General features: G+C 49.7%; 1 protein-coding gene across 2 annotated transcripts in view; it reads left to right on the forward strand.

Annotated features, from left to right (window-relative positions):
- EFHD1 (EF-hand domain family member D1) overlaps positions 1-14877 on the forward strand; it is a 41795-nt gene that overhangs the window by 17016 nt on the left and 9902 nt on the right. For both annotated transcript variants that reach the window (XM_042950527.1, XM_042950526.1), the window contains 2 exons: positions 5509-5656; positions 14387-14521. In XM_042950527.1, the coding sequence (XP_042806461.1) occupies positions 5509-5656; positions 14387-14521 (283 nt within the window). The remainder of the gene's footprint in view (positions 1-5508; positions 5657-14386; positions 14522-14877) is intronic.

The raw sequence follows: 14877 nt of genomic DNA on the forward strand, positions 1-14877 counted from the left end.
TGGGTAGGTGCTGTTCCCTTTCCACAGGGCTGGATTCCAAATCAAAAGGAAGGTGATAGCATTTTCACTGGGGGGGGGGGGGGGGGGGGGGCAGGGGGTAGGGGGTAGGAGGCAAAGGTGGTTTCCAGAACGCAGAAAACAAATCCAACTGCATGCACTTTCCCACAGATCTGAACGTTGGTGTGAGATAGCCAGTTTGCAGAAGGCCTTGTCTAAAGGTGCTTCCATACTAGCCCCTCCCCAGGGGCTCTGAGCAGAGTAAAGATGATGGTTTTGCCTCCTGGCCCAGCCTTGAGGACCTCTGCTTCCTTGTCACCTCAGCTTTCTGCAGCCACCCCCACCTCGAGATGTGATAATGTAGTCCTAGAACCTTCTGAAGATAAAGGCCTTTTTGTTTTTTTTGTTTTTTTTTTTTTTTTAAATACCTTACTTCCCCAGGAATCTTCTCTCTACCATAGCTTTGACTAGTCTCTCTGACTTTGCTAACTGTCACTGGAGGGCGACCTTGGCATTCTGTTAGGACTGCCTGAATATCAAGTTTTATTTCCCCCCAAATTAACCCCGGTGACTGGATGGCCCTGCCCAGGGTTTGGGGTGAGAGCTTGGGCATCAGGCTAGGGGTCCACCGGCTTAACTTCAGCAGACCTAGTGACCTGGGGCTGGTTGACCTCCATGGGTCCCAGTTTCTTCATCAGTCCTACACCCCTCACAGAAGTTCTGGCGGGTCAAATCAGATGAAATTTATTCGAAGGGCTTGGCTGCCAAGACTGTTTCTCCAGATGTTTGCAAGATGGCAACACTGAAATTCTCTTGGTCAAACATTAATGACTTTGCCTATTCGGGACTCTGCACCATGGCTCCGATCATTTCTGTCAAAGCCTTCAAGGCATCAATTGCAGACGGTATGCATCTTACAGTTACAATAGCAGTCTCTTTGTTGGGACATTGAGTGACCTCTCTGGCCTCTGAGCTCTCACGGGGTCGTGGGGCACATAGTATAAACTCAGTTAATGATCATCCCTGCCTTCTCTGCTCCATGTAAAGCCAAGGACCTGCTTGGAAGTCCCAGGTTAGTTCTCATCCCCAGGAGGTGGCTTCACTGCATACTTCTGTCACCATCTATCCAGTGGGGTGACTAATCACCACTTCACAGCACTGTTGGATTAAACGAGGTGATTTTGCACAGTGCCCAGCACTTAGTAAGCTCTCAATAAACCATAAACACAGGCGGCTATTATTAATTCTTCACAGGGCTGTTGTAAAGATGAAAAGGATTAGTTTACGAGACAATGTGTGGTGAGCTGCAGAGCAGGCCAGGTTTAGTTATTGGGCGCTTTGCATCCCATGGTGTGCGCTGCTCATGTGGTCATGGGGTGCTTTGAGAGGAACAGATAAAACAGAAAGATGACGAAGGGGCCCTGGGAGGTTTTTCCTGCCTGTCTCGCAAACCCAGGTCCTGAAGGAAGTGACCGTGGACAAGCCCTCGTGGAGGATCACTTTGAAGAGGGAAGGACGCACTTCCCAGCTACACGGGGAGGGGTGAGGACGCCACTAATGTGTCACTTTCTAATCCTGCCTGGACTTACTTACGTGGCCCCTGGCCAGTGCTTCAGGCAGGAACAAAGGCAAGCAAGCAGCCTTCCCTGAGTCCCGGGGAGTGAAAGTGGTAGCCGGCTCATGACCCCACTCTTCCCTGCCCTGCTCGGCCTCGGAGATGTCCCTTCCACATCTACACGCTGGCTTTGTTGCTGTGCCAGGCTGATGGCCCCCTGTGCGACATAGACAGGCCTGCCTAGATACACCTTTGGCCCTTTCCTCCAGCTGGGGTTTGCCCACTGCAGTGCTGGGTGGGCTTTTTCCTGGCACTGACTCACCGAAGTGGTCACCTTTGCCTGCCTCTTTAAAGATTTCTTTAGGGGCGCCTGGGTGGCTCAGTCGGTTCAGGCTCTGACTTCAGCTCAGGTCATGATCTCACAGTTTGTGGGTTTGAGCCCCGCATTGGGCTCTGTACTGACAGCTTGGAGCCTGGAACCTGCTTCAGATTCTGTGTCTCCTTCTCTCTCTCTGCCTCTTCCCCCGACTTGCACTCTCCCTCTATCAAAAATAAACATTAAAAAAAAAAAAAAAAAGAAGATTTCTTTAAATTCCTTTAGTCTGTTTCCAGACTTTGCTGACGCCCTTTCTGACATGTTTGTCCCTTTTCTTAGGCCTGGAGAACGTTTCAGGCTTGAAACAGTTTTTTCCAAACCTTCTCGACTCGTGCCGGTCAGAACCCCAGAAGAGAAACAGAAGGCTGACATCTCAGCCCCCTCCCTGTGCATGAGCCCGTGGCACCAGCCCCACTGGGGTCCCCTGGGGGAGGTCGTGCTTGTTGTAGGTTATGTGAGCAGGGAACCCTGGTCGGTCCTTCACCCTGACCTGTTCTTCTCTCCTCCATCCTCCTTCCCAGCTTCTCTCCCATTCTGGGCCCTCCCCTCACTCACACCTAGGCTTTTGCTGCTCCCTTTAAGAGACCCCAGCCATCTTTGCCTTTGCCCTCAGTGATTCACATCCGAGATGCACCGTCCTTCAGAACTTCGGGGCTCCTGCTCTCTGCAGACTTTGTGTTGAAACATGCACCGTGTGCATTGCTTATTGACATATATTCAAAATCTCGGCGTGACAGGTACCATTGTGGTTGTTTAACCCAGTCCTTCTAACACCAAATTGTTGTGAGATGCGTTGTTGTGTGTTCTTTGGAGCGCTCGGCGACCAACGAGTGCCGCCTTCTAGTGGAAAGTCCCCAAAGGCAGAGGATTGTGTGATCAAATGAGCCTGTGTGCTCTGTTTCCCTCTGGTAGGTTTCAGATGACCATATGGAAGGCTCTGGAAAGTTCCACCCTAAAGAAGCCTGTTTATTTTGACTAGGACTCCCTGTAACAGAGACTGTCCCTCCAGCCTGTTTGTAAGAGCTCTTCTTACCCCAGGTCTTATTCTGGTTGGCTGTTTTTGCCAGGAAGTTCTTCCCTGTGTTGGCTACAGGCCAGCTCTGTCATGTCCCCGCACAGAGCTTGCTGCTCTTTGGGAATGCTCCTGGGAAGTTTAAATGCGTAATCTGAAGGCGGCGCCCTGCTCCCAGGGCCAGATGCTGCCAGTTCCTCCTTCCACGCCCATTCTGACATGGTCCATCGACCTTCGTGGGGGCCCCCCACGGACCAGGCCCACATCCCCCAACGTGTGGGGTCGGCCTGGAGAGGAGAAGGGCGTCACGGGCTGGAGGGACTGTGGCTCCGCTCTTTCAGGATTTGGGGCTGTGGGAGCCCAGAGCTGCCGCCATAGGAAATATCTAGCAGCAGGAGGTGGTGACTGCTGAGGAGCAGAGGGCAGACAATGGGGCTGTTGGCCATCAGAGATGGAAGGGGGCAGCGCCCTGAGCTTGAGGGGACAGAAAGGCCACTGAGGACAGCGGGGTGGTGGTGGGGGGGTGTGTTCTGGGCGGGAGGAATGGCATGAGTCGGCTGCTGTGGCTGGAACAGATGTGTCCTGGGCCTCATCTCCAGCCTCACCACGTGGGCCTCAAAAATACCACCAGCCCTCAGGGCTAGATGTCTCGTTGCCCACAGGCTGCATTCCTGGGTGGGTGGTGGTGTGGGTGCCAACAATGGCGGGCTTTTGTCGTCGGGAGGGTGGGGAGGGGGACAGCGCAGGAGCCTGCTTTGTTTATCTGTTTTTACTGTGGTAGGATGCACGTAAAATCTGCCCCCCTTAACCATGTGAGCGCACAGCTCAGTGCAAACACCCCCTTTGTGTTACCATCACCACCACCATCTGTCTCCGCACCTTTTCCTCGTCCCAACTGAAACGCTAACCCACGAAACTCACTCCCCAGGCCCTGGCAACCACCGTTCTGTCTCCGTGACTTGACTGTTCTAGGTCCCTCATGCAAGAGCAGCTGTATAGTGTTTGTCCTTTTGTGTCTGGCTTATTTCAGCCCTGCCGTAATGTTGTCAAGGTTGGTCCTGTGTTGTCGCACGTGTCAGAATTTCATTCCTTTTTGCCGTGAATCATAAACACACCGTATTCCGTCGTATGGGTCTACTTCATCTTGTTTATCCGTTCGTTGTCACTGGACACCTGGGTGGTTTCCACCTTTTGGCTGTCGTGAACGGATTTGCTTTTTATTTATTATCAATATTGTTTTTATTTTCGAGAGATGGTGCACGCGAGCGAGGGAGGGGAAGCAGAGGGAGGGAGAGACAGAATTTTTTTTTTAATTTTTAATTTCTTAAATTAAAAAAAATTTAATGTTCATTTATTTTTGAGAGAGAGAGAGAGAGAGAGAGAGAGAGCGAGCGGGGGAGGGGCAGAGAGAGCCGGAGACACAGAATCCGAAGCAGGCTCCAGGCTCTGAGCTGTCAGCACAGAGCCCGACACAGGGCTCGAACTCATGAGCCGTGAGATCATGACCTGAGCCAAATCAAGAGTTGGACACTCAACCGAGTGAGCTGCTCAGGCGCCCCCGGATTTGTTTTTTTAAAGCAAGATGTTCATTCGTACCTGAGCAACAAGGGACCTCTCAGGAGCAGAAAATGGGATGGACTTGAAGGGAGGAGAGCCGGGGGGGGGGGGGGGGGGGTCTGTGGGAAAACCCTGTCACAGCCCAGGTGTGTTAAGAAGTGGGGGGTAGAGCTGTTGGGAGAAAGCAGAGGACAGAAGGCTGAAGAAGGCTCCTGTGGGATACCCCGGCGCTGAGGACTAGAGGGCGGGGCCGGCATGCCCCCACCTTGATGAGGCAGGGTTGGTTCCCAGCCAGGGGACCGGGGCAGGGGACAAAGGGGGCTGGAAGGACAGCCGGCAGAAATGCTGGCTCTGTGATAAAGCTCGGCCAACAGGTCAAAGCCAGGTCCCCTCTCGGCAGTCACTGGCATGGACGTGACCTTTCGGACCTGGACGCTAGATGAGCACGCCGGCGGGCAAAGCTTAAAACCAGAGAGTCGGGGCCAGCCTGCTACACAGGTGCATGCAAGGGTGGGAACCAGCTCCCACAGGCAGGAGACCAGAAGGATGAGCGGAGGGGTTTGTGGAAGTGCGGGAGGCAGAGACCCAAGAGGAGGCTCCTGGAATTGCCAGCGGCTCCGGGAGAACGTAGGGGATGCTCGCGGCTCGCTCCTGCACTCCTTCGTTGTCCGGCATTCGTAGACCAAAACTGGGGGAGGTGAAGGTAAACAGGCATGTTCTTCATCGTCAAGAAACTTAGGGCTTAGATAAGGAGATAAAAGACACGAAAACATCCATGAAGTTCAAGATCCCCTTTGAATCGTATTGTGCAGATCCAGAAGGTGTTTCTAGAAGGGGGTCCCCTCTGATACGGGGACCCAGGTGGGCACTGCAAAGCAGCAGGTAACTAACGGAATTGTTTTTCAGTAAATGAGGCCAAAAGAATGAAGTGTTTGGGAGAGTGACGGGTGTCTTATTGTCCTGGCTGGCCATGGCGGTCCCTCGTCAGCATCCTTCCTTTGATCCCCGCAGGTATGACGCTGGACGGGACGGCTTCATTGACCTGATGGAGCTGAAGCTGATGATGGAGAAACTGGGGGCCCCCCAGACCCACCTGGGCCTGAAGAGTATGATCAAGGAGGTGGACGAGGACTTTGACGGCCAGCTCAGCTTCCGTGAGGTACCTGCTGATATGTGTCCTGCTGGCCCCGAGTCCCTGCGGGGAGTGGCCCCCCGAGAGGAGACTCGCATTTACCGTCCCCCGGAGCACAAGTGGCTTCGGCCCCTCCAGAGCGCTGCTTGGATAGTCAACCTAGAGCTCTTTTACAAATATCTTTAAGAAGCTAATAACCCCAGTGCTGGCATGGGCAAATGCTCAGTAAGCAGACTGAAAGTCACTGTGGGTGGGACAGCCTCATTTGGGTGAAATGGTAAGTGCTGAGAAATCGGGAGGGTTGTTTACCAAGATACTCATAGTGGATGTTTGTGGGTGCAAAGTTCTGGTACTTTTATAAAAATTTTATACTTTTTTTAGACATTAAAACTTAAAAATTGTTATACTAAGTATTTAAAAATAGTAAAAAAAAAAAAAAAAAAAAAAAAACAACAATGGGGGCGCCTGGGTGGCTCGGTCGGTTAAGCGTCTGACTCTGGATTTTGGCTCAGGTCATGATCTCATGGATCGTGAGTTCGAGGCCCACTTCGGGCTCTGTGCTGAGCACAGAGCCAGCTTGGGAGTTTCTCTCTCTCTCTCTGCCCCTTTCCTGCTTATGCATGTGCATTCTCTCTCTCTCTCTCTCTCTTTCTCTCTCTCTCTCTCTCTCTTTCTCTCTCTCTCTCTCTCTCTTTCTTTCTTTCTCCCTCCCTCCCTCCCTCTCTTCCTCTCTCCCTTTCTCTCTCAAAATAAATACAACAAACTTAAAAAAAATTAAAAATAGTAAAAAACAATTAAAGGATCTTACTCTGGGGTCATGGATCTCCCCTCCTCCCCATAACAATCCAAGTATGGGCTTTTTTGGCCTTTGAATCCCTAAAATTGCAGGCAAAATTTTGTGTGTACAGATGTCGTTCTGGAAGACGCAAATAGATTCAAAGTCTGATCTCTAAACGTGTGAGAACTCTGGTGATTTAAGGCCATTTCTGTCTGGAGGGAAGTCTCAAGGCCAGTGTGTTTCTTACAAGGCAAGGATGTGGCCCCACAGGGAAGGGTTTCGTGTCTTACGTGCTTGAGTTTTATTGTAAGGGCTTTAGACGTGTCAGCGTGCCCTGGTGTTAGAACAGCTTTGGGAACAACATCCGGGCTAGAAGCTCAGCATTAGCCCAGCTGCTGCGGTCTTGTTCTCTGTCAGCTGGGCCCTCGGGGGCTGGGAATAGAGAGCCCTGTACTTGCTTCCTGGTGCATAACCTTGGTTATTCCAGAAACAGTGGTGTTCTGGCGTCCTGGTTTCTGATGGCGAGAGCTTTGGCCAAGTACCTGTCTTCTCTCCAGACTAGATAGGGCCCTGGGATACTCTTCCTGAGGTCCCTGTGGCTGAACTGGCAGCAATGAGTTCCCTCCCCAGCCATGATGAAACTGGCCTTGCCTCTCTCACTGACCACGAAGTCAACTCCAGATCCCCCCTTCTCTTCCTCTCCCGAGCTGGCAGATGCGGAGAGAGAAGATCACGGAAAACCTGTGTTGGGCATAACCCTCAGGACAATCTAGGCCAGGCTTCTCAGGTCGAAGCTGAGGAGCTAGAGGGTCAGAACAGCCAGCACTTGCCTGAACTCACGCTCCAGCTCAAGGCTGGACCTGGGTGGCAGCCTCTGTGCCCACAGCCTCCCACTGTCACCCGTCACGCTCACCTTCCCAGGTGTCCCTCTGGCTCCCTCGCCTCTCATTCGGTTCCTTGGTATCATTTGTGCTAAGCATTGGCTCTTTCAACCCGGGAGGCAACACTGGGGAAAGAGCTTCTGTGGCAAAGTTGTGACCTGTGGGGAACAGAGATCGAGAGTGTTGAGAGGTCTGTGCAGGTCACCAACCGGGTCAAGATGCAGTCCCTCTCCGCTGTCTCACCCAGGAGCCACTCCCACATGCTCCTCCCGGAATCCAAGACCCCTGGTTAGCTTTGGGTTACCTACGGGTTTGGCTATTTCCTACAGATGGTAGACCTCAGAGGTCTGGAAATCTCCAAAGTGTTCCTTTGGTTTTCACCCCCCCCCTTACAAAGCTTCAGTGACATTCATGTCTGTCCTTTGTCGGTTCAGAGTCCCATTGTGGTCCCGTCTCTCGCAGCTGCGCCCAGATGCACAGGATTTGGAAGCGGTTGCCATTAATGCCCCACGGCCCGACCTCCTGCTTTTGTTTTGTCATTCTGCTGGTTTCCTCTGGTGTTGGGAGCCACCGGGGTGTTGACGCTCTGCTTAGGTGACAAAAAGAGGCTGACAGACCTGGGTCTCCGCACAGAGCTGTGTAACTTGAGCAAGTTATTTGACTTCTCAGAGCCTCAGTTTTTCTGTCTTTCAATAGGGGTGTTAATAGCTTTCCCTCAGGACTGTTGTGAGAAGGAAGCTCTCTTCCCACACTGGTGTCAGTTAGAACTCTTGATCGCAGGCAACAGAGAACACCAGATAATTGAAACAAGAACAGGACAAACAACTGTTGGTTCACGTGCCTGGGAGACGAAGTAGAAGCACCAGGCACAGTAACGCAGTGTCTTTCTCTTGTCATAGCTTTTTTATTTTTGTTTTTTAAGATTTTATTTTTTAATGCTGTTTTATTTATGTTTTAAAAAAGTTTATGTACGTATGTTTGTTTGTTTGATTGTTTATTGGGGCGGGGGGGGCAGAGGGAGAGGAAGTGAGAGAATCCTAAGCAGGCTCCGTGCTCAGTGCAGAGCCCGGTGTGGGGCTCAAACCCATGACCCCGGGATCATGACACGAGCCAAAATCAGGAGTTGGCTGCTCAGCCAGCTGAGCCACCCAGGCACCCCTAAAGATTTTATTTTTAAGTAATCTCTACACCCAACGTGGGGCTCTCTTGTCATATCTTGACCGGGGCTTTCTTCTGTGTCCACTTCACCTTTTCCTCCCCCCGCTGTATGTGGTCCCTGACACCTGCCAAGGTGGCTGCCAGCAGCTCAGGGGTGCGTTGCTGCAGTTTAGCCGGGATTAAACGAGTCTCGGAAGGCCTCTGATGGGCCCCACGAGGGACACTTGCCCACCTCCTGGACCAGTCAGTGCATTCAAGGTCCTGTGATGGGCTCGGTCCAAGTCATGTGCCACGGGGCCCCCTAGTTAACACTCCCAACTTCATCGTCCCGTGGGGGCCAGGTTGCCAGGTGAACAACACTGCTCTCTTCTACAGTTCTTTCCTCGCACCCTGGCTTTTAGTAGGTGCTTCGCGTTGCCTTTCTTTCTCTTGGGATTAACCTAGCCAAAGCAAGTCACATCCACATAAAAGCTCTTCGGTACAGAAGGTATGTCTCTGTTAAGTACAATTTTGCTACTTTTACTTTTCCCCAGTGTACAAAGCAATTGATCTTTCTTTTAAACCATTTCTTTTCCAATCATGAAAATAGTGCTTGCACATTCAGGGCATTTTAGGAAATGGCTTATGTGGAACTGTTCAAAGTGATGATGCAGCAGTGTTTTCATGACCAGAGAGGAAATGTAGACAACGTAACGAGCAGGGTTAGCGGTTCTATCCCTGTAGCTGTAGCGATCTGGAATTAGATCCTAGGCACTCCCTACCTCTTTCTCCTTTGGAGGTGGGCAGAGAAGCCTTAATAGCCTCTCTCTTTTTCCTGTACTCCTCTCTAGTTCCCCTTACATCTATCTCAAAGAAGAATTGCTCTAAGGCCACACGTGCGGTGGTTTTGTACAAAGGTCGGGTGATGGACTTACTGGATACCTGTCAGTACTGGGACCCGTGGGTCCCGTTTTCTCCTCCTACTGTACCCCCTCCCTTGGGTGGGGCCCCGGCACCCCTGGCTGTGCTGGGTTGCCCATCGGCCTCATCATTGTTGATTGGACCATGGATGGGCCGCTGGTCAGGCTAGGTCCACTTGATTTCCTATCCTGAGAATTTTTTTTAAATGTTTATTTCTTTACTTATTCGTTTGTTTGAGAGAGAGAGAGGGAGCACATGCAGGGAAGGGAAGAGAGAGAGGGAGAGAGAGAATCTCAAGCAGGCTCCACGTTGTCAGCACTGAGCCTGATGCAGGGCTCGAACTCACGAGCTGTGAAATCATGACCCGAGCTGAAACCGAGAGTTGGACACTCAACCGACAGAGCCACCCAGATGCCCCCCATCCTGGGAATTTGAAAATGGGGTGAAGTACTACCAACTGGTTCTGCAGGTGGCTATTCCTGCAAGAATAAGTCTAGGCGGGGTAGCCATTCCCACCACATGGACCAGACACGAAGCTAGAGGGGATGTTGCTTCCAACCCTGAGGGCATTGTCTCTCCCAGTCCCAGGCCTCTTCTGGGCTAGTGCGTTTTGCCCTTGGGACATCTTTTTTTCTTTTATTTCCTTTCATTTTCTTTCCTTTTCTTTTCTTGTCTTTTCTTTTCAGATTTTATTTTTAAGTAATCTCTGCACCCAACATGAGGCTTGAACTCACAACCCTGAGGTCAAGAGTTGCACCCTCCACCGACTGGGACATCCTTTTTATATGACAAATACCTCCTTTTTGTTTAAGCCAACATGTCTGTTTCTGTCGCTTGCAATCTTAGAGTGCTAACTAATACAGGGAGGTGTTTACATCCCAAGAGACATGGAATTAAAAATTTCTTTTTTTTAAATTTAAAACAAATTTTTTTTAAAAAAACATTTATTTTTGAGAGACAGAGTGTGAGCGGCGGAGGGGCAGAGAGAGGAGGAGACACAGAATGCGAAGCAGGCTCCAGGCTCTGAGCTGTCAGCACAGAGCCTGACGTGGGGCTCGAACCCATGAGCTGTGAGATCATGACCCAAGCTGAAGTTGGATGCTTAGCCAATTGAGCCACCCAGGTGCCCCTAAAAATTTCTTTAAATTTAATTTTTTTTTTTTAATGTTTATTTATTTTTGAGACAGAGAGAGACAGAGCATGAACAGGGGAGGGGCAGAGAGAGAGGGAGACACAGAATCTGAAACGGGCTCCAGGCTCTGAGCTGTCATCACAGAGCCCGATGTGGGGCTCGAACTCACAGACCATGAGATCATGACCTAAGCCGAAGTCGGACACTTAACCGACTGAGCCACCCAGGCGCCCCAAATTTCTTTAAATTTAAAGAAATTTGGGGCGCCTGGCTGGCTCAGTTAGTAGGGCATGAGATTCTTGATCTCAGGGTCATGAGTTTAAGCCCCATGTTGGGGGTAGGATTTACTTAAAAAATTTTTTTTTCTTTTAAATTTCTTAAATTTGGGGCGCCTGGGTGGTTCAGTCGGTTAAGCATCCAACTCTTGGTTTCGGCTCAGGTCATGATCTCACGATTTGTGAGTTTGAGCCCCACGTCGGGCTCCGTGCTGACAGCTCGGAGCCTGGTACCTGCTTTGGATTCTGTGTCTCCGTCTCTCTCTCTGTCCCTCCCCTGCTCGCACTCTGTGTCTCTCAAAAATAAATAAACACTTAAAAAATAAAAAAAATATGTATTTATAAAAAGAATTCTTTACATTTTCCAGAAGCATTTGATAGCTTGTGCCTGAAATCGCTTGTTTTCGGCTTTGTTAGTTCTCTCTGTTTCTTTGTTTTCTCCTTCTCCTCTCCCCCCTCCCCTCTTTGCTCATAGTCACAGCTAGGACACTTTCCAATTCTCCACAACATACCAGTCTTTGTGGACTATAAATAGGAAGACAAACAAGGCTGGGCAGTCAGAGAAATTGTCATTCAGGAGTTGGTGGTTATCATAAAATGGAAAGGGAATGCCTGGCATGCTTCATGGGAGGCTGAACATTTTCAGGTTGGGTCGGATTTTTTTTTTTTTTTTTTTTCCTTCAACTGGCTGGGGCAGAGACCCCAAAGTTATGACAGGGCTGCTCTTGGTCATCTGGGAGCCGGCAGAGTGAGAGTGAGCAAAGATCCCCGAGGAATACTTTAAGCCCTTCTGTAAACACCAGTAGATATGGGAAAAATGACTCTCGGAGATGAGGAGACCCCCACCACGGTCACTGGCATGGCTGCGAGGCCGGGGGGTGAGGCTCATCTTTCTTGAGCTGCCCTCGTGGTGTGGAGGGCTACCTGTTTTGTATTTGCTTTAAGGGGCCAGGGGTGGGGGAGGCGGGAGTGTTCTGTAACCGCTGTCCATATTTTAAGGGTGGGCAGGGTGCTGAGGGACAGGTGTTTCACTTCTGCCCTCTGCACATGGCTCACGTGTGCAAGTGCTGGTGTCTTTGCTGTCACCTTCTCTTCCGGGAGAGCCCGACCACGACCGTCCCCCTAAGCCCCCTTGCCCTCCGTCCTACTCTTGGGAGCCTCACCTCCAATACGCTTGTTTTCCAAGATTTGGAGGCAGTATCCTGGCTCCCATAAGCCCGCAGGAAACTGAGTCTCTGCCGGCCTCTAGTGAGAGAGTTTGAAGCTGCAGGTGGATGAACGTGGCACTTCTGTGGAGCCAAGCTGACGGCAGGCAGCCTCCACAAAGCCATGGATCTTTGAGCTTCTTGCTTCCTCCCTTGCTTTGCGTTGGGCAAAGTCCACAGTGGAGTCAGGAGCCCTGAAACAGGAATCACAAAGGAAGGTTCATTAGCAAGGCATTTTGGGGCGGCGGCAACAGCCGAGACTCCCACTTAATGAAACACACTTTCCTCTAGGGATTAAGAGTCTTGGCAGGAAAAGGTACCCTGGTTGGAATTTGGAAAGCCCGTTGATGTTGTTTGACCTCTCAGTCTACTTTAGGTAATGTTCTTTTCCCTTGGGGAAGCCATTCTTTAGAGGGGATGGTCATGAAAAATACCCTGAAAACTCAAAATTCCCTGTAGACAGATGTGTTTTACATAGCACCTAAAAACCTGGAGAAGCTCCTTTCTGTGCTGACTTGGAAAACTAAATTCTAGAAGTTTGGGCAGCGGTTGTTTGACGAACAAATTGGCCAGAATTCTTTAAAGAAGTAAAAGTCCTAAAATCGCTTTGGGGGAGAAAGTCTGGAAGAAGGGGGACCTGCCATTTCAGCTTGGCTTATTTATTCATTTAAAAATATATCCTGTGGAGGCCCTGGTACAAATTGGCTTTAAAGATTAATGCATTTAGGCCACATTTAGAACCTGCAGGAAAAGAATGGATTATTCAATAAATGACATGGAGATTCCTAACTAACCATTTGGAAGAAAATAGGGTTAATGATCAACCTCACAGGACAGATCAGAATAAATTTCAGAGATTAAATATTTACACGTTTAACAAAAAAGGAGTCATAAAAGCGATAGACGAAAATATAGGTGATTCTGTAACCTTGATAGCAAGAAAGGTTTCTCTACGCATAACACGGGTGCACTGGTGAGAGAGAAGAAAAAGACTGATAACGTATATACAATTTTTGAGGGGGCGCCTGGGTGGCTCAGTCGAGTAAGCGTCCGACTTTGGCTCAGGTCATGATCTCATGGTTCATGAGTTCAAGCTCTGCGTTGGGCTCTGTGCTGACAGCTCAGAGCCTGGAACCTGCTTCAGAGTCTGTGTCTCCCTCTCTCTCTGCCCCTCCCCTGCTCACACTCTGTCTCTCTGTGTCTTAAAAATAATATATACAATTTTTGAAAGTCAAAAATGATCATAAACACAATGAAAAGGTAAGTGACAGTGGAAGTATTTGAAATATACCAAGTTCTGTAAAGATCTTTTTTTTTTTTAATTTTTTTAACGTTTATTCATTTTTGAGACAGAGAGAGACAGAGCATGAATGGGGGAGGGTCAGAGAGAGGGAGACACAGAATCTGAAACAGGCTCCAGGCTCTGAACTATCAGCACAGAACCCGATACGGGGCTCAAACTCACGGACCGTGAGATCATGACCCGAGCCGAAGTCGGACGCTTAACCGACTGAGCCACCCAAGCGCCCCTGTAAAGATCTTTTAGAAAACACTTGGGAGAGGTGCCTGGCTGGTTCAGTCAGTACAGCATGCAACTCGATCTCGGGGTCATGAGTTCAAGCCCCACGCTGGGTGTAGAGATTACTTAAAAAATAAAGTCTTTAGGGGCACCAGGGTGGCTCAGTCGGTTAAGCGTCCGACTTCAGTTCAGGTCATGATCTCACTGTTCATGAGTTTGAGCCCTGCATCAGGCACTGTGCTGATGGCTCAGAGCCTGGAGCCTGCTTCAGATTCTGTGTCTCCCTCTCTGTCTGTCCCTCCCCTGCTCGCGCTCCATCTCTCTCTCTCTCAAAAATAAACATTAAAAAAAAATAAGTTAAAAAAATCTTTAAAAGGAAAAAAAAAGCAAGAGTAATCTAATGCAAAAAGGGGACACAAACAGAAAATATGGATGACTAAAAACACCGGCAATTATTTAGGTTTAAGAAATAGCGTATATAGGTCTATTGGACTTTTTTTTTTTCTTTCATGGCCACAAACTAGGACATTGCCAGTGATTTTTGCTTTTATAGACAATGCTTCTTAAACTATTGTGCAAATGTTTCTGAGGGACAGATGCCCAGCCGTGGAATTAATGGTTGGAAGCATTTTATTTTTTTGGTAAATATTTCCAAACTGGCCTCCAAAAAATTTGAATCGGTTTGCATTCCCTTCCACTGGATGCGAAGGTACCCATTTCCCTACATTCCTGTGGAAAATGAGCATGTGTTGATTTCAGACAGTGTGATAGGGGAAAAAATAATTGGTCACACGCACACGTTTGCACCCTTTTCGTAGGCTTGGCGGGCATGACTTTCCCTTGGGCTGGAGGGGACCGCCGTAAGTCTCAGTGAGGTTGACCCGGACTCTACTCAACCCTTTCCTACAGTTCCTACTCATATTCCACAAGGCCGCAGCGGGAGAGCTACAGGAAGACAGCGGGCTGATGGCGCTGGCAAAGCTCTCTGAGATCGACGTGGCCCAGGAGGGCGTGAAAGGTGCCAAGGACTTCTTTGAAGCCAAGGTAGGTGACTCCTTCTTGTACAGGACCATTCTTTCTCCCTTCACTCTACCCGACATGGGCTTCCCCGCGGTGACTACGTCATCCACTCGCTCAGAACGATCAGAACAGCAATAGCTTAATAAGTCTGCCTGTCATGTGTGATTGAAGGGGAATGAACGTGTCTGCACAGGATCTGAAAATTAAAAGCAAAATGGAAAAACAATCACACGGTAAACGCGTTCCATCCTGGGTTCTGATTCAGATGGCTTGCTGGCACGGCATTCCCAGATCAGTGCTTGGCCAGACCTTCCTAAAGAGCTCCTCTCTACCCCAAGCCCCAGTTGAATTACTTGAGCAGATGCCTCCACGTTTGCAAC

Source organism: Panthera leo, chromosome C1, assembly GCF_018350215.1.
Source record: "Panthera leo isolate Ple1 chromosome C1, P.leo_Ple1_pat1.1, whole genome shotgun sequence".
Lineage (NCBI taxonomy): Eukaryota > Metazoa > Chordata > Mammalia > Carnivora > Felidae > Panthera > Panthera leo.